Raw genomic sequence first — 26319 nt, forward strand, 5'->3', positions numbered from 1 at the left:
GACAGAAGATGCTACACTTTACTCTGGGAATAGAGGCGGGCAACTGGCCCTGTGACTGCAGCCGACAGCTTTAAGAACACAGTCCTTTCTGCTTCAAGGTTAGGGGAACATTCTTGCCTCTTTCTTCTTTGCAGTTATTATTCAAGAGGCTTCCCCCGACCCCAGTCCCTAGCACCATCCTCAGAGCTTCAGACCATACATTGGCAGTGAGCAAAGGGGGCCCCAGGCAGGCGGGTCTGGGGCCAAGGAGGGCGGCTCCCCTGCGCGGATCCTTCCCTGGTGGCTCCCAAATCCGGCGTTTTCTCTGCCGCCTTTCCCTCGGGGGAGACTCGGAAAGGCTGCAAAAATCTGGGCGCCCGCTCGCTCGCTTGTCAAGAAGCAAACTGTCTTCACATTCTCCAAGAGCAACATCCCTGCCTAGGAAGAGGAAGGAAGAGGCAAAATAAATAAAACCAGTTAATGTTGTAGTTAACTTGCAAATCAAGTAAATCTGTTGGTGCCGTATTTGAGAAATAAACCATCACAGCGTCACAGCAAACACACACTTCTGAACGTCTTCATTTTGATTTAATGGTATATCAGCGTCAACTATCGCTTCCTCTGCTGGTACACACGGCCTGATGCCGCGGGAGGAGGGTGCCCATGTTTATCACCGAGTGAGATGACTAATTACACCTTGTCAATCACCGGCTATGAAGACATAAAACCAGCGCGCACAATGAAGTAGTTGCCTGCAGCGTCAATTAGTTGGCGATTCTGAGGTTATTGCGTGGCCCTGCTTTGGCCGCCTCTAATAACGGGACAGAGCGCCGGGAACCGCGCACTGATCAATCACCCTCCTTCCGCGGCCGCCCGGCTCCCTCCCTTCTCCCCCGCCCGGTCTGGCCTCACTTTCTCCGCGCGGCTTGCGCTTCCTCCCTTCGCGGCCCCGGCTCCGTGGCGCCAGCAGCCCCGGGAACCCCGGGAAGTTTGCGCGCGGCAGCTCCGCAGCCGGCAGCCGGGAGCCCCGCAGCCTTCGGGGAGCGCCGGGGCTGGTGGCCCCTTTGTTGGAGGAGGCGTGGAGGGAGCGCTTTTGTTCTGAGTTAGTCACGGTGGCCGGCTGGAGGCTGCTACCTCATTATGCGCCGGGTCTGCTTGTCTGCGAGGAAGCAGATGGTGGGGAGGTAGGCAGCGGCGAGAGTGGCCAGACCTGAATTCCGTTCACCTGTCACCTCCCACAAAAGGCAGGTTCGGGGGACTTAGGGATTCGTTGCCACTTTCGGGGGCAGGGGGAGGTCGAGGGGCTGCCGTTTCAGGCGCCTGAGAAGGTTCCTTACCTGTCGGTGCCCGCTCCCCCCACCCCCTGCCTATCCCTTGGCTGCAGCTTCTCGCACCGCGTAAATGTCACTCACGTGTCAGGATGTGTGTTTACAGCCTGTTCCTCTCCTTGTTTAGTCTCCGCGGACAGGGCTCAGCGGTTGCGTGACGTTCCCCGCCACTGGGGGAGATTAGCAAAGTTACCGGCCTCTGGACCCCGGGGCCCAGGCGCCCAGATCCCGCCCCGCGGCAGGAGATGCGTTTGAGCCTCTTAAAGACGGAGCGCGTCCCAGCCTGATGCAGAGGGATGAATAGACGAGCTCACCGGGCGGGAATACGGACTGCCTGAGTATCTGGGGTCGGCCCAGCGTTGGACGTGGGCTGCCGGTCCGAGAGGTGGCGACGGAATCGCGTGTACGGGGGAGTGGAAAGTCGCACAGTGTGTTTCCACGTTTCTTGAGCAGCCCGCGACAAGAGTTGCTGAGTACCCCACCCCCCGCCCCCAGATCCTAAGGCAGCCCCTCGAGCTTTCAAAACGTATTGTATCCAGCCCTCCCGGGAGCGGAGTTGCACCAAGGACAAACACTCTAGCGTCGTTACAAATTTTTTCTACCCCTTGGGCGACCTCCAGATGAACCCTGGTGACTCTTAGATTGGATTTTCATTCCTTACTTTCTTTGAAAGAAAGTGCCCCAGATGCGTCAATAAAACATGCCTATGCATCCGTGTAGGCGTCCGCGTGCCTGCGCGCCGGCCATGTGCAGGCGCCGAAGCACACGTCTGTGTGAACACACGGGCACGCGCGTCTTTGGGTTTAGTGGTCCTTCCCTCGCGTTGGGGCATCTGTACACATGAAGCACATACACATATAATTGTAACTTTAACTTTTTTCAAATATGCAAAACGACCTCGTAGGAACACTTGCAGTGATTTAAGTAGAATCGCCTGAGCACGCAAGTGCAGGTATAACGTGCAATTTACCATTTTGCAGTTGCATCCTTCTTCCCAGCTCTGGACACTTACACCTGATGCGCATGTGTAAGACCTTAGCTCTATAGTGGTGCTGGCTGTGATTTTGCCAACAGAGATAAAATTCGTGCTGGCTGTGTTGTTGCCAACAGAGATGAACATGTGTATTTGCACACATGAACACAAGTTCATGTGCTTGGGCATTACACGCATACATATATTTGTGCACACATATATTTGTATGTGAACGTTACGCACGTGAAAAACATGATTTCATCCTCAACTCTGTACCCTGTGAGGTAAACCGCAGGTCCTGACTATCCCCTTACCTGTCCTGGCAACAAGTCATTTCAGACTGACACCCGCCTTGTCCCTATTAGACAGAGCCAAACCTGCCTCCGAAGCAGACCCAGATGGGACTCTGTAACTGACGTGTTTATTCAGTTTTTGTCTACAGTCATTTTATTTCCTAAATCCCTCCCCACCAGACAGCTGGGCATTTCCCTCCGGTCCCCAGGAGGCTCTAGGGTGAGCATGAAGCCTGGAGGCTGGGGGTGGCAGTTGGGATTTACCCAGCACGCTAGGTTGTTGGCCCCTGGTGAGGTGGTGCAGCCAGGCAGATAAGGAGGACTCGCGCCATCAGCGGGGTCTGAGACAAGGTGTGCCCAGTGGGCAGAGAATGGGCCTGTGGTTTTTAAGAACCTCACTGATATTGAATGTATCTTGGAGTGAGAAAGTTTTTAATGGAAAAGGAGAGGGAGTGATGAAATAATTTGCTAAGTGCCTACTATGTTCCAGGCATTTTACAACTACAGTCTCTTTCATTCAACACATCCATGCGGAGGAGAGCTTCTTGTCTCCCATTATAAAGGTCAGAAACAGGCTAAGGGAGGATAAGTCACTGTTTAAGTTTACAGTGCATGTAAATGGCAGAGCTAGGACTCGAACCCTGGCCTTTTTGAGTTCCTAAAGCCATGCTCGCCCCCACTCTTCCAGGCTGGGGAGAGAACGGGAAGAGCCGAGAAACTACACGCTGGGCTGCAGATTGGGCCCTAGCGGGCTTGGAGCGTGGATATGCTGGCTGGCCCCCCTCCCCTGGAGTCACAGCTCTCGCCGGTCTCGCCTCTCAGGCTCAGCCGGGTACCCAGGAGGCTTGCCCGGCCGCCTGCAGCCCGCTGTGCAGAGGCCGGGCCGAAGGCGGAGCTCGATGGGAAACGGCCGAAGGCTCTTGCAACTCTGCCCCAGGCCTGCCTTCCCGGGCCTCCCAGGCGGGTGCCGGAGGCCGCGGCTCCAGGCCGAGGGGAGACTGCAGTGAGACGAGCATCCCCTTGCTGCGCCTTCTTAGGATAGAGGGTTTAATTTTCCTTTTTGAAGATATCGCAGGAAGCTGTTCGTATTTTAAAAACTCCAAACCCCGCGCTCTCCCTCCTCCCTGCCTTCCCCCCACTCCGCCCTCCAGCCTCGCCCACCAGCTCCCACCATCTCGACTCTCCTCTGCTCCTCTTGCCTCTCCCCTCCCTCTGGGGTCTCCCGCCTTCCCGGAGCACGCGCTGCCAGGGCCTGGGGCGCCGAGCGGCCAATGGCACGGCGGCAGGACGTGATGTCAGGCGCGGCTGTAGAAAAGGCGCGGAGGCTTGCGCTGGCGCGGACTGCTGAGCCGGGGCTGGGCTAGGCGCGCGCTTGGAGAGCATTGCGCGCGGCTGGGCCCGCGGCCGGCGGCTCCTCCTCCCACTCTGCTCCTCCTCTTTTTTCTCCTCCTCCACCTCCTCCTCCGCCGCCTCCTCCTCCTCTTCCTCCTCCTCTTCAATTCTCCCGGTGGCTCGGCTCGGCTCGCAGGCTTCAGAGAAACCCCTATTCCAGTCGCCGACTCAGCGCCCAAGAGGGTCGCCTTCGGCTGGGGTCGCACCCCAGGGAGGGGAGGGGTCCAGGCAGCTGGGCCGCCGCGGGCACCTAGCAGCTTCTGGGTGAACCCCGACCCCAGCCGTCGCCGCCTCGGGCAGAGTTTGCGCCCCTGCTTTGCGCCCCAGGCGCCTAAGCCGGGCGGGCGATGCCCGCGGCGTGAAAGCGCCCGCGGCGGGCGCCGACCTCTGCCCTAGTCTCCTGCTCCCCCCGCCCCGCTTGCCCCGTGCCCTTGTGACCCTGGCTTTGGCGCCGTCGCCCAGGCGCCCCGCAATGTAGCTGCCCCCGCGCCTCGGCTGGAGGCGTCCTGCCCCGCGGGCGCCCGGGGCCCGGAGCCCGGCCTGGGGGCGCAGCCGAGCTCGGGCGGGGCCGGGGCCGCGGTGGCGATGCACCGGGCCCGTTAGCGCCAGGAGCGCCAGGCAGCTGAGGCGGGGGGCAAGCCCTCCCTCGGAGGAGCCGCGCCCCCGGCCCCGCCGGTCCCGCCGCGATGCTGTTCCACAGTCTGTCGGGCCCCGAGGTGCACGGGGTCATCGACGAGATGGACCGCAGGGCCAAGAACGAGGCTCCCGCCATCAGCTCCGCCATCGACCGCGGCGACACCGAGACGGTAGGCGCGCGGTTGTGGGGTCGGGGCTGAGAGCTGGGATGGGGCCAGGCCAGTCAGCCCCTCTGCTCCCCGAAGTTTGGGGAGCGTCCTTCGTGCGGCACGGGACTGGGTGCTGGGGATCCTCGGTCAGAATGCACGGCCGGTGGCTCCCGGTTCAGGGGAAACCCGGCTGCTGGGACGGAGAAGGGAAACGAGATTGAAACCGAAATCTCCGCCCTGGCGGGTAGAGGAGAGCGTTTCTTCGGAAGTGGAAGCGAAGTCCCATCCGCGGCCCGGGGCAGCTTCCTTCTCACCTTGCCGGGCGCCGGGGTCGACAGCCCCGCGCTCTCCTCCACCTCTCGGCTCTGGTTGCTGACGGCGCCGCGGGCGGCGCCAGGGAAAGGCGAACCAGCCGGGAGCGTTGGGGCTCCAGCCGGCTTGGGCCGCTCTCAGCTTTCCGGCAATCGGGGATCTCCCTCAACCCCCTGCGCGGTTTCGGAGGCCGAAGGCTTCGGGGCCAACATTTGTCGTTGTTCACGTCCCCAGACCTTTGACTGGTCAGACTTAGCCAGGTCAGGGCTGGGAGTTCAGGCTCTGGCCTGGCCCTCGCCGAAGGAGACTCCATTCGGATCTCTACACCTGGCTCCGCGGGCCCAGCCCCAAATAGCCAGTTCCTCGCCTCAGACCTCCCTGGGGGCCAGAGGAGCAGACACTGCCCAAGTAGCGGGCCCAGAAGTGACCTTTAGGAGGCCGCAGAGGTGGGGAGCACCAGAGAAGCTTCTCTGATCCGGGAGCAGGACCAGCGGCCCCAGTGGCCTCCCAGCCTCCGAGCCCTTCTTCTGTTAGACCTTCTCTGCTGGTCAGTTTGGATAGGGGAGGATTTGGGTTGAACCTGTCCTTCACCCAGGGACTTTGAGGGTGTCCCTGCACTCCACTCACCTCATCCCTGGACCCAAGAGGGCCCCAGCCCGTGTGGCAGAGGAGCCAGAAGTTGGCTGACTTGTCCTGGCCTTAACCTCTGGCCTAAGGATCCAGGGATCACTGGAGCTGGGGCCCAGGAACTCTGCTGTCTCTCCAAAGAGGAGTCTGTGTGGAGGGTAACTTAATGGTCACCTTACCCCCTGCCCCCCCCCCCCGGCTCATTTAAGAAGCAGTTTAGGGAAAGCTCTTGGAGGGCTTGACTGGAGTAGCTGTCCTGGTCCCTAAACACAGCCAGAGCATTTTGGGGGAAAGGACAGGGAGGACTGGAAGGGAGAGAGGTAAGCAGGAGAGCCATTTAGGCCAGGATCCCGGCCTGGGCCGGTGGCAGGCTGGGGCTGCGCTGGCGGGCCTGGGTTCTGAACTGCCCAGAAATGAAAATGGGCCTTTTGGGGTGGGGGGAAGTACGCCGCATGCCCTGGCAGCCCCCTCCGCGTTCAGGGCTAGCCGAGGCCACAGAGGGAGCTGTGGGTGCCAGTTTCGCTGAGGGGCCGCTGGCTGACGCAGGCGCTGCCGTCTTCCGCCTCCCTCCCTTCGCAGACCATGCCGTCCATCAGCAGTGACCGCGCAGCGCTGTGCGCTGGCTGCGGGGGCAAGATCTCGGACCGCTACTACCTGCTGGCGGTGGACAAGCAGTGGCACATGCGCTGCCTCAAGTGCTGCGAGTGCAAGCTCAACCTGGAGTCGGAGCTCACCTGTTTCAGCAAAGACGGTAGCATCTACTGCAAGGAAGACTACTACAGGTAGCCCCCCACCCAACTGCCCCTCAGGACCCCTCCCCCCAGTCTCAGGCACAATCTTACAGTTTGGCCCTCTCCTTTCCCTTTAGTCCCAGGAGAGGGTTCACTACTCAGGACTCCCCCCTGCCCCGCCCCAACTTCTCCAAGCCAGCACAAATTGGGTGATAACCTTTTAAAGCAGCAATTTGGGGAGCTCTTGGAAAGGTCTACAAAGTAAGAGAACCTGAAAAAAAAGCAGAAGCTGCCCGCCGGCTCGGAGCTTAGACCACAAAAAAGCTTGAGTTGGGATCCTTGCTCCCCTCTCTCTTTGAAGTTTCTTGAGTTAATCTGAGGTTATAGAAACAGGCACCCCTAAACCTAGGCAGCCCAAGCTGGACAGAAACACAGTTGGAAGGAGAGCTGTGGGAGTGGGTGCATTTCCAGGCCTTTTGAGAAAATGGGAGTGAAAGCTGGCCAAGATCAAAGAACCAGAATCACTAGCAGACTCCAGCTTCCCTGTTTCTCCTTCTCCCGGGTTTTAGGGTTAGGGTCTGTGTAAATTCTCTCGGTTGTCTCTCCCTGCCTCTGAGTTTCTTCCAAATTACAAGAGTCAGTAGGATTCCCAGGCGCTGCTTTGGAGGGAGGAGTAAAGGTTGAGAAAGGGGTAAGTGGTAAGTGTCTCCCTCCACTCCCAGGTAAAAGCTTTCCTAGGGCTTGCGGAAACTCTGGGTGAAGTAGAAGTCTTTGTAGGCATGAGTGTGTCAAGGGAAACTATTTTAGGACAGGACCAGGCCTGGGTCAAAATCTAGTACTCTCTCCCCCGCCCCATCCTCCAAATAAAGGCCGGGTTGTCCATCTTGAGGAGGGGATTGCCCCCCGCAGTAGCAGCGGCACCTGGAGGAGGAAAAGGGGGGTACCCAACCGTGTGTTCCCACAGCCCCTCCCTCCATGGTCCCTACAGGCGGTTCTCCGTGCAGCGCTGCGCCCGCTGCCACCTGGGCATCTCGGCCTCGGAGATGGTGATGCGCGCTCGGGACTTGGTTTATCACCTCAACTGCTTCACGTGCACCACGTGTAACAAGATGCTGACCACGGGCGATCACTTCGGCATGAAGGACAGCCTGGTCTACTGCCGCTTGCACTTCGAGGCGCTGCTGCAGGGCGAGTACCCCGCACACTTCAACCACGCTGACGTGGCAGCGGCGGCCGCTGCAGCCGCGGCAGCCAAGAGCGCGGGGCTAGGCGCAGCAGGGGCCAACCCTCTGGGTCTTCCCTACTACAATGGTGTGGGCACTGTGCAGAAGGGGCGGCCGAGGAAGCGCAAGAGCCCGGGCCCTGGTGCGGATCTGGCGGCCTACAACGCTGGTGAGTGCGTGGCGCGCGGAGCGCCCCCGTAGGGTTGGGGGAAAGTGCGCGTCCTCGACAGCCGGGAGCTGGAGTGAATCTCTGTATGCTGGACAAATAGCGAGCCTTAAGCACCGGAAGGCCTTGCAGAAGGGACGTTAGCCCCCTGGGCTTCCAGTCTGTGCGTCCTCCGCTGGAGCGGGAGGAGAGGGTGCAGTGGTCCCTTGCTGCCCCGGGTGCAGGGCCTTGTCTCTGATACACTGTTTTTTTGGAGATGGCTTTTTGGTTTGGGCCTTTGCCCCACTTTGCTGGGCAGAAAGTGTAGGGATGGAGAAAGCAAGGCGGCGCTGACACCAAACAGGCTTTGGGTTGGCGCGGCTGAGGGCGGGGAGCTGCGGCGGCGGAGGAACAAGGCAGGGCGGCGAGGGTCCCAAGAGAGAGGGCTGGCTGTGGCCAGGGGCGCCGAGCTCGTCCTGGTGTGCCGCCTGACGGCGTGAAATGTCCAATGGGCGGCAGGCTTGGGGATCTTGGGCTTGGGGAATTCAGGAAAGCAAAGGCTGCGGGTCCTTTTGCTCGGCCCAATCCTCCTTTAAAGCCAGGTCTCAGTTTTCCCGGGCTCCTTCCTCCGAGTTTCCTGGCGCCTGCTGGGGTGAGGGCCGCGACCCTCGGAAGCGGGCACCCGGGCGGGACGAGACCCGAGCAGGCCTGGCCTCGCGCCGGGGTGGAGTGGGGTGGGGTGAGGTGGGGGGCTCGGTTCGGATTTCCGGCATCTTTGAACCTCAGGCCATTCCCGGAGAAGCTCTGCCCCCTCCCGCGGCCCTCCCTGCTCAGGACAGCTGCAGAGGTTCTGAGTCCCGGCAAATGAGCCGTCAACATCTGCCCGAAGTCTGCAAGGCCCGGAAAGGTTTATGACTCTCCGGGCTTCCGAACTAGAGTTTATTTGCACTTATTTTCTTTCTTTCGTTTGCAACAGAATTAGATTTGGAGATTTTGTGTCCTTCTTCCTTTTCCCTTTAGTTAATGCACAAGTGGAAAAAACCAAAACAAAAACAAACCCAAGACTGTCCAGAGGGGGCTACGGCAGGAAGAAGTCAGTTATTTTCATCTTAAAGAATCTGAGTTGAATATGGAGGGAAATGAGGGGCGGGTGGGGGTGTCCCTGTTCGCTCCAACGAAATCGCTTGTTGGAGGATCATGGGGCGTGTGTCTGCGTGCGGAACTGGGAGGAAAACGCAGCCCCCAGTTTAGTAAATGGTGAAGCAGCAGTAGGCCGGTCAGTGGCGCGGATCTAAGATTTGCTGACGGCACTACCACAGATGTGGTTCTCTGGAACTTCCATCCCTAATCTCCTACCACCCCGAAAAAAAAGACAAAACCGAGTTCAGACCGGCTCCCCCCAAACCAAGCCGCTTCTATTTATCAAGTGGGGTCAACTTCCACTCGGAAGCACCTCGCGGGGCTCGGCTCCAGGGCACCTGGTGGCTGGGGAGCTATATTGTTTTCCTGGGCACGCAGGTTCGGCGCCAGGTTTAGGATTGTGCAAAAAGAGAGTAGAAGGTACAGAGAGTTATTTCTGCTTTTTGCTGTTCAGCCGCCGTTTCCCCCAGCGAGATGGGCTGGAGGCTGAATTTCAAGCCTTGTTTAACCTCTAGAAGAGACCCTCCATTCAGCCCATCTCACTTTCTCTCTGGCCTCCCTCTCTCTTTTTTTCCTTTTCGCTCCCTCCGTCCTTTCTCTCTATCTCTGTCTCTGTGTGTGTCCCTGTTTATTTCCGTGCCCTCCTCTCCGACCTTGGCCAGGGCTCCTAGCCCTGGGAGAAACGGCGTTCGGTGCGCCAGCGGTGGCTATGCGGCTTACCCTTTCCGGGCTCCCGGGACTAGGTTGGGGAAAGAGGGGATCTCCCCGGCCTCTCGGGGCCCAGCCCACCCTCCCTAGGTTTGGCGTCCGCCCTTCTCTCCCCTATCGCACTGGCAGGAGAGAAATAGCCGCAGTGTGGGCCGCGGGGCAGTTAGGACTGGAAAGCGGGGACCCTGGAGGGTGCGATCGTGGACAGGGTGTGCGGGCATGGGTCGTGTGCGTGTGCGTGCAGGGTTCCGACCGCGGGGACACGAGCTTGTTTGTGGCAGTGTCCCACATCCAGTGGCCCAGTCACGCGGACCCCTTGCAAAGCCTCTTGCTCTGGGAACAGTCCCTCTGAGGCGCGGCGTCACCTTACTGAAGGGCGGCAAGCTGGGGGCCTAGTGGGGAGGGGGCGCCGTCGGGGCGGCCGGCGCTGGGCTTACAGCGGAGCCGCGGGCAGCGGGGTCGGAAAGTCCTTCCGGGGCGGGGCCGCGGCGGCCTCTTCCCGCAGCCCCTCGGGCCCGGCCCGGGTGGAACGGAAACCTCCCCCCACCCCGGGCGGCGCTGCCAGCGGGCTGGGGGCGCGGGAACGGCGGCAGGAGCGGACGAGGGGCCTGGGCCGCGCACTTTGCGCCTGGGTTTGCGCGCCGCGGCCGCAGGAGTCCCGCGCGGACCGGCCGGACGCCCGGCCTCCCCCAGCCCCAGCTTTTTGTGTGTGTGTGCCTGGCGGCGTAATTACTGATTTGATTCCAATCCATTATTTAGACAATTGAACCTACAATCTCGTCTTTAGTAAAATGAGGCGAAGTCAGATTTGATTACAGGTTCAGTCCCAGCGACAAGAGCTCGAAACCCGATGGGTTAATAACAGATCACGAGTAAATTATTCATGATTTTACGAGCTCTTTAGCTCCATTGAATCGGCCTAATTGAGAGGAAAAAAAAAAAAAGGAGAGAGAAAGCCCGGGTCCTCCCCCTCCCCTCGGCCCCTCGCTCCTCCCCGGATCCGATCCTGGGGAATCTCGACCCGCCCCCGGGCACTGGAGGCGGGAGTGAGGGGGTTCGGGGCGCCGGCCAAACCTGGGCCCCACGGCTGCCTCCCCCGCCGCCGCCCCCTGCCCTCGCCTCTGGCCGGCCTCGGCCTCGCTACTTAGGACCGGCTCCTTTCCTTTTTTCTCCAGTCCCCTTCTTTCCCCTTTTCACCACTCCCCCGCCAGTAACGGCGGCTTCGGAAAAGGCCTCCCCCGCAGGGACCAGGTCTCCTGGAGCCTCGGGATTCAGCTCTGCCACCGGACCCTCGCCACAAGCTGCGCCTGTTTCCGGGACTCGCTTTCCCCTCCGCTCTCACTGTCTATTTCTTGCTGTCTTTGTAGCTGTCGCTCTCCGGTTCTCCCGGCTCCTTCGCTTTCTTTTCCTCTGTCTCTCCTCTCTTTTTCCTGGCTCTGTCCATCTACCGTCCCTACCCCCTCTCTCTTTCTCTTCCTCCATTCTCCCTTTCTGTGTTTGTCTTTTCTCTCCTTTCTCTGCCCTTTCTGTCCCCCTCCCCCACACCACTACCCCACCTAGGCGGCACTCAGGGCAGGTCCCTTGGGCCCATGGGGGCGCCGGGGTCCCCACGGAGCTCATTAACAGCAGCCAGGCCCAGGCGGGGGCTCGGTGGAGGGATGGGCCCAAAGATACCCCGTAGGGAGGCCTGCCCCACCCCCAGTGGAGCTGGGGACTGGGGGAAAGAAAAGGGTTGCTCACCTCAGCGGGTTCCAAGCAGTTCTGGTGGATCAGGTTCAGAGGCATCCTCTGATCCCCTTTAAATTGCCGGACCCCCCGCTCTTCACTCTGGGCGTGCTCTCTGTGGGAATGCAGCTCCGGGGGTGAGGGTTCCTGAGTGCGAGTGGAAAGAGGCCCCTAGGAGGTGTAGCCCCTAGCTAAGCTCCAAAGGCAGGGGCAAGACCTGTATCTTACAAATTCTCTCTGCAAGGGACTATTCCCTACCTGGGCAGGGGAAGGGGGAGGTCACCCGCAGAGTAAAAGTTCTTTGGAGGTAGTGTGGCCAGACAAAATGCAGGATCCCCAGTTAAATTTGAATTTTGGGTAAATAACAAATACATTTTTAGTGTAAGTGTTCCTGGCAATATTTGCATTTTGGAAAAGTAACGAATAAATTTGAAATGTGTAGTATAAGTGTCCCGTGTAATATTTGAATTTTAGATAAATGACCATTTTTTAGCATAGCTGTGTCACCTGTAGTATTTGAATGTTAGGTAAACAACAAATACATTTTTAGTATAGGTATGTCCCTTGCAATATTTAGGACATGCTTACACTAAAACATTATTTATTATTTTTCTGAAATTTATATTTAACTGGGCAATCTGTATTTTCATTTACTAAATCTAGAGCTCTGTTATGGGTATGTAATAAGGACACAAGATACCTTCTCAGTTCCTCACTTTAGGCGGACTGAATGTACACCCCTTTTGAGGCTTACCCCAAGGCAAGACCTTAACTGTGGCATGGCTCCGGAGGTGAGGAGGGGACCTTGGGAGGGGTCCTGCAGGTCTCCATCAGCTGCCAAGTGGCTGAGCAATTTTCTGAGACCCAGGGTTTTACCCATATTCCCCACCCCCAATGCCAGCCAGGCATTGGCAGCCTGGCCCCCATGAGGCCCCTTGTGGATAGGGACAGGCTCCCTCCTCCCTTCGTGGTGTAGAGGAAGAAAACAAGCAGGACTCCAGTGCTCAATCTAGGCTCAACACATCAAGGTCAATCTAGCCTGTTACCGGTGGTGTGGTTGTGTGCAAGTTGCTTCATTTCCCTTAGCTTTAGTGTCCACATCTCTAAAATGGGAATAGCCACCTCTCTGAGCGGTAATGATGTACAGTGACATTTGTAAAGCCAAACACACACCACAGGTGTCTACTACATGTTTATTTCTGCCTCGGACTTCCTTCGCCTTCCACTCTGGCACTCTCTCTGGACTGCGCAGATCTCTGAACTTCCCCCAGCCTAACTTGATCCATTTGTTCAACGGGGAAACAACCATCTTACAGGGTAGTGATGAGGATTAAACTGCAAAATGCAGTTTCCAACCCTTGGCCCAGTGCCCGAGGCCCGGGGTCTTTCAGTACTTTTGGATGTGGCAAAATGAGCGTGAGTCTCTGTCTCAGCAATTTCTAGGTGCCAGTCCCAGGCACGGTAGGGGGAGATGGCGGAAAGCACTCATCCTTAGAGTGCCTTGGGAAACAGGAGGAGTGCAGGCCCAGTGACGTTGTCCTCCTGTGTCCGAAGTCAAGTGACTTCCCTTGCTGAGCCTCAGTTTCAACATCTGTAAAAACGGGAAAAATACTACCTGGTGCTCCTAGGATTGTTTTAAGTACCTAAAGAAAATGTGCCTGGAAAGCCCTTTAACACATCACCTGGAGTTCATTCAGCCATCAACAAGTCATAGCAGTTGTTGCTGCTGCTGCTACTTTTGTTTTCATTGTCATAACATAATGGCTCAGAATGATTTTTGGATTCTCCCAGAGCCGGGATTCAGTGCTGCAGTTCCTAGCAGAGTGATCCTGGGTGGATCACTCTCTCTGAGCCTCAGTGTCTCCATCTATAAAATGGGGGTAATGTCCCCAGTTCACTGTGCCGCAGACATGCAGCAGGGTTAAGGATAGAAATGTTTGGCAGCGGGTGGGACGAGGGTGGATTTGGCATGGGGGGTGGGTCAGGAAGTTCACCCACCAGCTCTGTGTCTGCTCGCTAGCGCTAAGCTGCAACGAAAACGACGCAGAGCACCTGGACCGTGACCAGCCATACCCGAGCAGCCAGAAGACCAAGCGCATGCGCACGTCCTTCAAACACCACCAGCTTCGGACCATGAAGTCTTACTTTGCCATTAACCACAACCCCGACGCCAAGGACTTGAAGCAGCTCGCGCAAAAGACGGGCCTCACCAAGCGGGTCCTCCAGGTCAGCCAGGGCCAGGGGTGGGGGCATCTGTGACCACCGGGGATCTGGGTGGAACCCTGCACCCCTCGCCGTGGGCCTTGGAAGGACCTTCCACCATGTGTCTGCTTCTCTGTGTGTTTATCTTTCTCATTCTCTTTCTTCACCTCTCCAGCCTCTTTCTGTCTGAATTTCAGTCTTTCTTCCTTACTTTGTCTTTTTTCAGTTTTTGCCTCTCTGTTTTTCTGTTTGTGTATCGCTCCATCCTCTTTGTCTCCATACTCGGTCTCTTTTCTTTCTTGTAGACAATTCTTAGTTTCTGTTTGTTATTCAAGTGACACTCATTTTACACATGTTCATGTCATAAAAGATTCAAACATTTCAGATAAATCTAGAGGCCGCCCCACCCCATCCCAGGACGTCCACCCAAGGTGACTATCGTTAGCTCCTGCTTCTTGCTTCTCACCCACTCGAGTTTCTCTTCTCTTGCTGTCTGCCTCTGTCTCACTCCCCCCTCTCTCTTCCTTCAGGCATCTCTCTAGATATATCTTCTGCCTCCCAGACTCTCCTGGAAGCAAGGTTTGGTGGTGGGGATGTGTGTGGGCAGATTTCGCGGGTGGGCAGTTGGGGGTGGGGCTGCCCAGAGGACATGGTGGGGTGGGGAGTGGCTGGGTGCCTGTGAAACTGAGCAGAACTGCACTTACATGTGTGAGTAACTTCTTAATAGAGAAGATCCAGAACTTTCACCAGATTTCCACACCCTCAGAGATGTTAAGAACCCTAGTCTGGAGGCACAGGAGGAGGTCTCAGGCTTCTGCATGACCCAAAGTTGTGGCAGAGTCGTGGGCCACACCTCAAACCGTCAGCTCCTCCTTTTACTCATTTTAGGGTCTTAGGCAAGTCACTTGACTTTTTGTAGCCTGTTTCCTCATACATGAAATGGATACAAAAAATTATGCGGTGGAGTTGTCCAAGGAGCCACTGAAATGACGTGCCTGTGGTGCGACCTGACGCTTGCTCAGTGGATGGTAGCCAATAATAGTATTAACTAGATTCATTAGCTGGCATGAATTCACTAGTATGGGCAATTATTCTGGTAGCTGGACCTCAGTTTCCCCATTCGTACAAAGAGAAGGCAAGACAATGCCTCCTCCCTTTATAGCAAGTTTAACCAATTGATTCTTCAGAACGTGTGGTTATAGTGCCAGCGACACCCATTTTGAGGGTAGAAAACCGAGGGGGGAAGTAATCGGACAGTCTCACAACAGGAGGGAAGGTGGTGGGATTCGAGTCCAGGCCAGTCTGACCCACCCTCCAGCCCCAGGTCTCCGGGATTGAGGGCTGGGAGGTGACAGAGGGGGGATGACGGAGACGGAGGGCTGCGCAGCCTTCCTAAGAAAGTTCTTGTGAGTTTGTCAGAAACTTTAAAAAATTAAAAAAAAAAAAAAAAAAAAGGCCTTTTATGGGGCGGGTTGAGGCTGTGACGCGGCGCAACCGCAGCTGCAGCTCCGGGGCGAGCCAGGAGTTGGGACCCCTAGGCTGCCGAGGCGCCCCCTTGCGCAGCGCTGCCCATGGGGAGCGGGCGATGGGCTTCCGGCGAGGGAGGATTGGGTGACGTAGCAGAGGGAGGGAGCGCCGGCCAATGGGACGCCGATGCGCCTCTCTGGGCCCGCCCCTCCCTCAGAGTCCGTTTTGCTTTCGAGTCCCACTGGCCTGGGCTCCTGGTGGAATGGAGGACGTGGTTACACTCGCTGGGATAGCAGGTCTGTCTCGTCTGTTTCCTTCGTTCTTTGCCTTCTTGGGGTTAGGGTCAAGGACCCTCTTTGGCGCCCCCTCCTTTCAGCCGTGGGTGAGTTCGGACTGAGGACTTGGGGTTGCGCTGCCTTTTCTCTGGTTAGTAGGACCCTGCGTCCTTCCCCAATCCAGTTGCTCTGTGGCAGGGGTGTCCAATCTTTTGGCTTCCCTGGGCCACATTGGAAGAAAAAGAATTGTTCAGGGCCACACATAAAATACACTAACATGAACGATAGTTGTTGAGCTAAAATAGTAATAATAATAATATTTTAAGAAAGTTTACGAATTTGTGTTGGGCCACATTCAAAGCCCTCCTGGGCATAGACAAGCTTGCTCTATGGAGTGGGGCCAGGGGAGGGAGGGCAGTTACGAATTAATGCTTGAGCTGGGGATGGAACCGGGTTCAGGAAGACCTGGGCTGGGTTCTCTGGCTGTGTGTCTTAGACAAATTAGTTACCCTCTCTGAGCCATAGATTTCTTATCTGTAGAAAGGGCACCATTAGGGCACACACCTCTCTCGGTTACTCAGATTAAATGAAATGAAGAGTAAGTACCCATAGTTGAATCAGAATCTCCAGTGATAGCCAGTCTTTGTTGGCCTTGGGGAGGCAGGAGGCTTGGTCACCTGACTTAGGAACAAATCAGATTTCCAGGAGAGGTACCTCTTATTCTTTCATCTGATGAAATATGTATTGGCACCAGGCCCTGGAAACACAGAGATGAATAAACCATGGTCCTGGCCCTGAGGAAATTCACCTGTTAGGTATAGAGACAGACCCATGTACAGTTTCCTCATGGTGTGATCCGTTGGGGCACCTACTGAGGGAGCCCAGAGGAAGGACCAACTATGCTATGTGCCAGGCATCATGATCCCTCTTCCCCCACCATCCAGATGAGAAGGTGGAGGTCCAAATGATCTCCACTTGCCCCAAATCACACTTTGCTAGTTACCTGCAGATCTGGATCAAAATCCAGGCCTGCCTGATCAATGGACATAGTTCTTTCTTCTTTGAGCCAATCTGGCAATGACTGTCTGAGTGTGAGTTTCATTTAGGGTCTGTATATTGGGGGTGGGGCATGCATGTAGCACTGTTCTCCCTTTTTCCCAGACCACATTTGCACAAATCCCGAATATTCCTTATTGCACATGGTGATGCAACAGTTTACAAAGCATTATCTTTCCAGTCACGTGTCTACCTTACCTTAAGATTTTTCTGCCCATTTTACAGATGAGAAGCTTAAGACCTAGTAAGATGAGGTGATTTGCTGCTGATTACAGGAGCCAGGCATTGGCAGGGTAGGGCTTGCCCCCAGGTGCCCTGACTGCTGATGGGGAATCTGGGGGACATGGGATGGGAGCAGTTTTAGGTGAGGCAGTTGGTAGTATGGCTTTGAAAGGTAACAGACTGGTTTTAATCCTCTCTGACTTACCAGCAGTGAGATTTGGATGCTTTAATTTCTCCTCTCTGAACCTGATTCCTTATCTGTGAAATGGGAATGAGAAGGATACCTTACTGGTGGTTGAACAGAGTAAATAAGATGATATACTGTGTAATTTACAGAGTATAGAGTCAGGACCCAGGCATGCTGATCTCATTCACTCATTACACAGTACAGTTCAGTCTCATGTGCCCATTTACATGGTACAGTTCAGTCTGCAACCCTCTTTGCACACATTTTTAAAATGTGATTATCTTCATTTTGGAGATGATGAAACTGAGGTTCTGAGAGTCTAGAACCCTGGCCCTGAGTCTCACAGCTAGTAAATCATGAAGCCAGGGGTCAAGTTCAGATTGGTCTGTTTCCTAAGCTCTTTCCAATATTGCACATGGAGGGATTGTGACTTTTCTCCTATTGGATCTGGCTGCAGAGTGCAGCAGTACAGTGGGAGAGGAGGGAAGGCGTAGGTCACAGATGCCATGTCTTGGTAGGGAAGCAGAAACCTCTAGTAAAGTGCTCATCACATAAAAGGTGCTCACATTTGCCATCAGCAGCAGCATGGCAGCCACAATACTCACTATCAGTGGGCGAGGTGACTAGGAGACAGAATGTTCACTTAGACGGAGGTCCTATAAGACTTTAAGCCTAACAAATGCATGGAGATCATTTCTCACCACATAGAAGTCGCTCTGAGTTGCTTTTCTTCCTTCCTGTGGAAGGGCCAGGGAGGCAGAATATTAAGATGCCCTAAGCTTGGGGAAGCGAGTGATGAGCTGATTGATTTGGGTGGGTGGAGGTCTCCCTAGGGGTTCCCTGGTGTGCCTTTGGAAGAAAATACATTTTAACCACCAACAGTTTAAAAACCATCTTTCATGCTGGGTGTGGTGGCTCACGCCTGTAATCCCAGTACTTTGGGAGGCTGAAGTTGGCGTATCACTTGAGGTCAGGCGTTCGAGACCAGCCTGGCCAACATGGTGAAACCCCGTTCCCTACTAAAAACACAAAAATTGGCCAGGCGTGGTGGCACACACCTGTAGTCCTAGCTACTCAGGAGGCTGAGGCAGGAGAATCACTTGAACAACTCGGGAGGTGGAGGTTGCAGTAAGCTGAGATTGTGCCACTGCACTCCAGCCTGAGCAACAGAGCAAGACTCTGTCTCTAAGATAAATAAGTAAATAGCATTTTTCAGGTAACTAGTTAGTTATAATTAACCTGTGTGAGAATTTAAAAGTTGAGAACTCTAGCTTTCCTCTGGCCACTCACCTGTTTGACAGATATATTGACTGCCATGTGCCAGGCGGGCTGGAGGCACTGAGGATTCAGCGGGGAACAAGACAATGAACAAGATTGGCCGGGCATGGTGGCTCACGCCTGTCATCCCATCACTTTGGGAGGCCGAGGCGAGTGGATCACCTGAGGTCGGGAGTTCAAGACCAGCCTGGCCAACATGGTGAAACCCGTCTCTACTAAAAATACAAGAATTATCTGGGCACGGTGGCACATGCCTGTAATCCCAGCTACTTGGGAGGCTGAGGCAGCAGGATCGCTTGAGCCCAGGAGGTGGAGGTTGCAGTGAGCCGAGATTGCACCATTGCACTCCAACCGAGGTGACAGAGCAAGACTCTGTCAAAAAAAAAAACAAGACGGTGAACAAGACCCCATTGGAACATCCACCCGGAGGGCATTGTGGAGCAAGGTGTGGGATAAACAATTGACAAGGTACTAAGATTAATTTCTGTGTTTTTCTTTTAGATGATTCTAAGATCATATAGGTTTGGGAAAGGCTCAAGGTTGACTATGTCTTTCTCTTGGAGATCAGAGCATGTTAGCATTAATACAGGCATTGAGAAATCTGGAACAGACTCAACTTTGTCTAATCTAACATTTCCCAAATTTTATTTGGCCATAGAATTCTTATTTAACTCTTGAAAAGAAATAAAATGGTGGACGTGCTAGGTAGGAAAAATGCAAGGGTACAACGAGAGTGTATAACACAGAGACCTGACCTGCTGAAGGAGGTAGTCAGGGAAAGCTTCCCTGAGGAGGAGGTGTGGTTTATATCAGGGCAAGTCACTTCATTACTTTGAACCTCCGTTTCCCCACCTGTAAAGTGGTCTTTTTCTTGCCTGTCCGTCACCCAGGTCAGTGATGAGTGTCCAATCTAGTCCTGGATGGCCTAAGCTGTATGGAGTTTCACAGACGATTTGGCCTGAACCTCTCATTTCAAAGGAGAGGAAATCAAGAATCAGAAAGGTGGAGTGACTCTCCCAAGAACCACAGCAAAGTGGTTATAGGCCTGGGACTGGAACCAAGTGTTTCTGATTTCCAGTTCAGTGGCTATTACTTTTGGTTCTTTAAAGAAAACTTTAAAAGTTTACAAAATGCTAGAACTGCCATACCAACAGTTTAGAAAACTAGGAAAAACAGAAAAAAAAAAAAAAAAAGAAAGCCTTACCCTTCTAAGAGCACGGGAATCCAATAATTAAAGTGTGTAATTTAGAGGTTAAGTAGTGGCTAAGGGCATAGAACCAGTCTGTTGGAATTCACATCTCGATTCTGGCTATGCAGTAAGAGGCACACAGTCTCTACTCCTACAAATTGGCAATAATATTCACATCTACCTCATAGGGTCATTATAAGGACCAAATGAGTTAATGTGTAAAATGCTTAGGACTTTGCTTATAAAATGCCTGGTGCTGGCTGGGTGTGGTGTCTCCTGCCTGTAATCCCAGCACTTTGGGAGACAGAGGTGGGCAGATTGCTTGAGCCCAGGAGTTTGAGACCAGCATGGGCAACATAGTGATATTCCATCTCTACCAAAAAATATAAGAATTAGCCAGGAGTGATAGCATGTTCCCATAGTCCCAGCTACTCAGGAGGCTGAGGCAGGAGGTGGAGACTGCAGTGAGCCTTAATCACACCACACTGTACTCCAGCCTGGGCAACAGACTGAGACCCTGTGTCAAAAAAAGAAAAGAAAAGAGGCCAGGCGCGGTGGCTCACGCCTGTAATCCCAGCACTTTGGGAGGCTAAGGCAGGTGGATCACTTGAGGTCAGGAGTTCGAGACCAGCCTGGCCAACATGGAGAAACCCCATCTCTGCTAAAAATACAAAAATTATCCGAGTGTGGTGGCACATGCCTGTAATCCCAGCTACTCAGGAGGCTGAGGCAGGAGAATCACTTGAGCTCGGGAGGCAGAGGTTGCAGTGAGGCAGATCGTGCCATCGAACTCTGGCCTGGGCAACAGAGCTAGACTATGTCTGGGGAAAAAAAAGAAAAAAGGCCGGGTGCGATGGCTCATACCTGTAATCCCAGCACTTTGGGAGGCCAAGGTGGGCGGATCACAAGGTCAGGAGATGGAGACCATCCTGGCTAATACGGTGAAACCTGTCTCTGCTAAAAAATGTAAAAAATTAGCCGAGCATGGTGGCTCATGCCTGTATTCCCACCTACTTGGGAGGCTGAGGCAGGAGAATAGCTTGAACCTGGGAGGCAAAGGTTGCAGTGAGCTGAGATCGTACCACTGTACTCCAGCCTGGGTGACAGAGCGAGACTTCATCTCAAAAAAAAAAAAAAAAAAAAAAAAAAAAGGATGTCTGGTACTTCATGGAGAATAGTATTCATCATTATTATTTTCTTTATGAAGGGACAATACCAGAGGACATAATTTTTTTATCCTTTTTTTTCACCTAACAGCCATCACAAGACATTTCCCCTGTGGCATCGTGGAGTGGCTGTGTCATGACTCCCACTTGCCGCATCTGAGTGGACACTTTGGATGCAGCCATTAGTTTGATGTTATTAAAAATGCCATGATGGGCATGAAGCTTTCATCTTTTGGCTGATTTCCTTAGCATCCCAGGTGGGGATTTGCTGGGGGCAAAATGGGTTTCCCACTGGCCCTCCTGGCTTTCTTGATGAAAGAGTTCTGGGGAAGGAGGTTTGTGAGGCAAAACACAGCTTGCATGGCCAGGTAGTGCCTGGGAAGGGGGCAAGAAGCAACATGTGCTTCTTCATCTACCCAGGACTTATTGGAGGTCTACTGTGCACCAGGCTGGGGCACCCCGGCCTTGTTAGTTGTGTCCTGATGATTCTCTGTGTGAACTTGGCCTTGTTGTCCCAGACACACAGTCCAGAGAACTTGAGGCATGTGAAAAGAGAGGCCTGTCAGTTTCAGAAGATGGGTGGGTGGGGCAGATCGCACCTTGTTGCTTGTGGCTGCCTAAGAATCCCAGCTGGTCAGAACCCTGAGAGCCATATGATATGGTCTAACCCTCTTGTTGTACAAGTGAGGAAACTGAGGCAGGTCCAGAGGTGAGGGACAAACCCAAGGTCACGTGGCAGTCCCAGGACTGGAAGCTGCTCTTTCCACTGCACCATAGTTGCTTCTCTGTTTATTCATTCATTTATTCACTCATTCACGGGCTTGCTACCTCCGTCAGGACCATGTGGCAGGGAGAGCATGGACTCTTTTAGGGCAAATGGTCCTAAGTCTCAGGTTGCCCTTTGTGTGACCTTTGGCAAGTGACTTCACCACTCTGACCCTCTCGGGTTTTTAAATCTATACAGTGAGGGCAGGCGCAGTGGCTCACGCCTATAATCCCAGAACTTTGGGAGGCCGAGGTGGGCAGATCACCTGAGGTCAGGAGTTTCAGACCAGCCTGGCTAACATGGTGAAACTCCGTCTCTACTTAAAATACAAAAAGTTAGCCAGGCATGGTGGCAGGTGCCTGTAATCCCAGCTACTTGGGAGGCTGAGGCAGGAGAATCGCTTGAACTCAGGAAGTGGAGATTGCAGTGAGCTGAGATCACACCACTGCACTCCAGCTTGGGGGCGACAGAGCAAGACTCCATCTCAAAAAAAAAAAAAAAAAAAAAGAAAAAACAAAATTAGTCAGGTGTGGTGGTGTGCACCTGTAATCCCAGCCACTCGGGAGACTGAGGCGGGAAAGAATCACTTGAACCTGGGAGGCAGAGGTTGAAATGAGCCGAGATGGCGCCACTGCACTCCAGCCTGGGTGACAGAGCAAGACTCTGTCTCAAACAATAATAATAATAATAATCATAGTAAATAAATAAATCTATAAAATGGGAATAATAATAATCGAACCCACCTACTTAGCTTTTCATGAGAATAACCTGTGATAGTGCATGCTGGAGGGTGGCATGGGGCCTGGCACATAGTAAAAGGTATATACATGTCAGCCATTCCTATGACTACATATTACTGATTCTTAATCTCTGCCAGTGTCTGCCATGTGCTGGGGGATATGAAGATAGCATAGACAGGGTCCCTGCCCCCATCAACCTCTCAGGAGTGGGCTTTTTGAAATACCTGGGAGAGAATTCTAGTGAAGCCCTGCCTTAACACAAAGAACAAACCCCACACAACCCCAGAGCAGACTGGCTTTTAATCAAGTTGTTGAATTTTCATCCACCAGATTCCCAGCGCCTCAGCTCTGAAAGCAGAGAAGGCAGTTGTGGACGATGGTGTCATTGTTTACAAGCCCACTGTTAGGGGCAACAGCCTGAGATATAGCAAACAGCGAGCAACTAACAGGGTCCAGCCCTGCCTGAGGTCTTGCAGCCCCGGATGGATGAGCAAATGAGCATTCAGCAAAGCACCCTCCACCCTCGACCCAGGCTCCCCGCTGCAGCTACTGCTCAGAGAGTCAGACACACAGAGCACAGGCTGCTCACGGGTCACACGCACACAGGCCAGGACAGAGGCAAAGCGGCGGCACAAAGGCTCCGGCCTTCTCCACCCCAATCTGCATGACTCTGAGGAAGTCACTTCCTCCCTCTGAGAGCCTCTGGGAGCTTTCCCCATCCATTTTCTTCATCAGCTATTCCTTAGGCCACCAGGACACAGTCTCTCCCCTACACATTTCTGCTGGCCGGGAAAGGGAAGGATCCCCCGACCCCAGGGAGAGCATGTTGAAGGTGGTCTGAGAAGCACTGTACTTATTTGCCAGCCCCCAGAAGGGGTGATGGGCTTTCTTTGGGCAGAGAGCATGGGAAAATGTGCCTTCTTCCTGGGAAGATCCAGCGCTGAGGAGGGAGCTTGGTTTCTCCACTTCACAGGGTCTGGATCTCCCACTTTACTCCAAGATTCTCGTGGATGTGCTTTTAATTGAGCCCAAATTGTGTTAGGCCACCAGAAACGGGGATTTGAGGCCACAGGCCCCTGCAGCCGGGGTGGTCTCAAGGGGTTGGTGGGGCCAGGAGTCAGCCCTCCCTCTCCTGCCAGAGACACTGGGAAGACAGGCAGATGCAGGACATCTGGAAATGCGCAACTGGACACCCCAGAATCTGCAGAGTGCCCTGAGGCCCTTTGTTTTATGGGGAGGCTTCTGGCGGGTGTTTTCCTCACGCAAAGGGAAGTGAAGGGGCCCTGCCTTTTGGGCCTTTTTCCTTGGAAGGTTCAACACCCCCCCCACAGTGGCCTGGATTTCCTAAGCCCCTCCCAAAGTACTGCGTGGACCTCTGGGTACAGCGGGTCTCTGTGTTTATGCTGTTAGATGGGTGGTTGTACTTGGGTACTGGCTGTGTAGATGAATTTCTTTTTTCTTTTTTTTTTTTTTTGAGATGGAGTCTTGCTCTGTGGCCCAGGCTGGAGTGCAGTGGCATAATCTTGGCTCACTGCATCCTCTGCTTCCCGGGTTCAAGCAGTTCTTCTGTCTCAGCCTCCCAAGTAGCTGAGATTACAGGAGCGCACCATCACGCCCAGCTAATTTTTTATATTTTTAGTAGAGATAGGCTTTCACCATGTTGGCCAGGCTGGTCTCGAACTCCTGATCTCAAGTGATCCACCTGCCTCGGTCTCCCAAAGTGCTGGGATTACAGGCTTGAGCCACCATGCCGGGCCTTAGATGAATTTCAGTGTGTCTTCCTGAAGGCATATAGGCGTGTGTGCAAAGATATGGGAGTAGACGCATATATGTCTGTGCCCAAGGAAAAATGAAAGTAATCCCATGTTCTTTCACTGACATTCTTTTCACACCGAGCTCAGCCCCAGCTCCGAGCCCTGCCACACATCCCTCATGAGCCGATACGGGATGCAGCAGGTCAGGAGAGAGACTCTGCGGGTTTCAACTTCCCTGGCCTCGCTTTAATTTGGCTGCTGTTCCCACGCTGCCTACCTCCACCCTGAGACCTGGGACCCAGTGGCCCAGGGTACCTGGTGGCTTCTCCAGCCGATGATGGGGAATAGGTTCTGTGTCTTTCACTTCCTCTTAGTAACTCATTATTATTGCCTGATTCTCATGTGTTCTTTATCCCATTCCCAGACTTACTGACCACGAAACATTTAAAACATTTTACCAACAAGAACTTGTGGGGTTTATTGTCTGCTGAAAGGCAACTGCCAAAAAAGGAAAAAGAAAAAAAAAAAAAGGAATGTCTCAAACAACCATTAGGAAAAGGATCAAGATTTGTCTGGTCTGTGTGTTTGGTGTGTCTGATAGAAATGCAACTTGAGGCACACATTTAATTTTAAGTTTTAAATGTTCTAGTAGCCTCCTTGAAGAAATGAAGAGAGACAAGTAAAATTAATTTTAATAATGTATTTTGTTTAACTCAGTATAGCCAAACTATTATCATTTCGACATGTAATGAATATAAAAATTATTGAGATATTCTACCTGCTTTTTTTTTCATATTGGGCTCCAGATAAGTTGTGTGTTTTCACCTGCAGACTGGTTGAATTTGGTCTAATGCCATTTTAAGTGCTCAGCCACCATACGTGACTCGTGGCTGTGACATTCAGGAGTAAAGCTCAGCTCTGGAACCTCCTATCAGAAAGAGAAGCCCAGCCATAGCCCATTAGATAAAGTGAAGTTTTTGTTTTGTTTTATTAAGAGCAAAATATTGGTCGGGTGCAGTGGCTCACACTTGTAATCCCAACCCTTTAGGAGGCTGAGGCAGGAGGATCGCTTGAAACCTGGAGTTTGAGACCAGCCTGGGCAACGTTGCAAGACCCTGTCTCTACAAAAAAATAAATTAAAAAGTTAGCGGAGCCGGTGATGCTCACCTATATAGCCCCAGCTACCCAGGAGGCTGAGGCGGGAGGATCGTTTGAGCCCGGGAGTTTGAAGCTGCAGTGAGCTGAGACTGTGCCACTGCACTTCAATATGGGGGACAGAGCCAGACCCTGTCTCCAAACAGAAACAAAAACAAAAAACCCAACAAGCAAAATATCACCAACCTGACTTTTTGGATCCTCTTCGCAAAACACAGATTAGTGTCCCCAGAGGCAGCAGAGCTCTGAGTGAAGCAGTCGGGGGTATGCTCTGCCTGCCTTCTGCTCAATAGTCCTTCCCTGTCGTCCCCTGCAGGTCTGGTTCCAGAACGCCCGAGCCAAGTTCAGGCGCAACCTCTTACGGCAGGAAAACACGGGCGTGGACAAGTCGACAGACACGGCGCTGCAGACAGGGACGCCATCAGGCCCGGCCTCGGAGCTCTCCAACGCCTCCCTCAGCCCCTCCAGCACGCCCACCACCCTGACAGACTTGACTAGCCCCACCCTGCCAACTGTGACGTCCGTCTTAACTTCTGTGCCTGGCAACCTGGAGGGCCATGAGCCTCACAGCCCCTCACAAACGACTCTTACCAACCTTTTCTAATGACTCGCACCCTCCCACCCCACAATTTCTTTAAAAAAGAAATTATCTTTAGTTGAATTCCAAGTGTATTTTAAAATAGAGGCTTTGAGCAACTAACTAACCACATTTTAGGATCTCGCCTGGAAACAGAGGAAAAAAAAACAAGTGTGCACCCGGCTAATGCAGCGGTGTGGACAGAGGAACAACTTGGAAGATCTACCTGCAACACAACATTTGTGTCACTGTACAGTTTTGTGGACTGAGCGAGGAAAAACAACAAATAATTTAAGTTGGCTAGAGCTTCTGTATTTTCAAAGACTGCCACGTGCCTTAGGAATACTGTTTTATCTCCATACTTTGGATGACTTGTTCATTTTTCTCTCCCTCTTTTTCTCTGTATATTTATGACCAGAGCAAAAATGTAAAAAACAAAAAACAACAAAAAAAAGTTTGTTACTTTGAATAGTCCTAAAAAGAAAAAAAGAAAAAAAAAAAAGGAAAAATCAAACCCCCTCCAACGGTCGCTTTGTTGTTTTAGAATTTTAAGGTGGAAGTCTGTTCGAATATCAGAATTTGTAAAATCTAACCAGTAATAAAACCACTTATTGAAACTACTTGGTCCTGCTGCCATTTGGTTGGATGTGAAATTCACAGGACCTAAGAGTGTTACTGAAGCCCAGAGAGAAATTCTAGGTCTTCACGTATTCATCAGATATTCCTGGGGCTCCTGTCTTATGCCAGGCTTTGGACAGATTACGGAGATGCAGAGACAAAGATCCAGTTCCTGCTCTCAAGGAATCAGTGGTGACACAGGACAGACAAAAGAGATCTTAACAGGGTGTGATATGTCCTCAAGTGGAGGATATGCAAAGTCTCATTCATTAATTAATTCATTCATTCTTTCAAATATTTAATGAG

At 53.3% G+C, this 26319-nt stretch overlaps 1 protein-coding gene and 1 long non-coding RNA gene across 3 annotated transcripts; one reads left to right on the top strand and one right to left on the bottom strand.

Moving 5' to 3' along the window:
* On the bottom strand, positions 1-11409 carry LOC117070952. Its single transcript, XR_004432112.1, has 2 exons — positions 11377-11409; positions 1-417 (listed from the first exon to the last, which is right to left on the bottom strand). It is a non-coding gene; the product is annotated as an uncharacterized LOC117070952 (long non-coding RNA).
* On the top strand, positions 3916-26015 carry LHX2 (LIM homeobox 2). 2 transcript variants are annotated; one of them, XM_033190715.1, is made up of 7 exons: positions 3916-4771; positions 6269-6471; positions 7409-7812; positions 13382-13587; positions 13949-13994; positions 14094-14142; positions 25135-26015. In XM_033190715.1, exons 1-7 carry the CDS (start codon positions 4652-4654, stop codon positions 25301-25303), a joined length of 1197 nt encoding a protein of 398 aa, XP_033046606.1. In that variant the 5' UTR covers positions 3916-4651; the 3' UTR covers positions 25304-26015. The 2 variants fall into 2 exon arrangements, with proteins under 2 accessions (XP_033046606.1, XP_033046598.1); XM_033190707.1 differs by lacking the exons at positions 13949-13994; positions 14094-14142.
* Positions 26016-26319: the final 304 nt, after the last annotated feature.

The sequence above is a fragment of the Trachypithecus francoisi genome, unplaced genomic scaffold, assembly GCF_009764315.1.
Source record: "Trachypithecus francoisi isolate TF-2019V2 unplaced genomic scaffold, Tfra_2.0 Contig01585, whole genome shotgun sequence".
NCBI lineage: Eukaryota > Metazoa > Chordata > Mammalia > Primates > Cercopithecidae > Trachypithecus > Trachypithecus francoisi.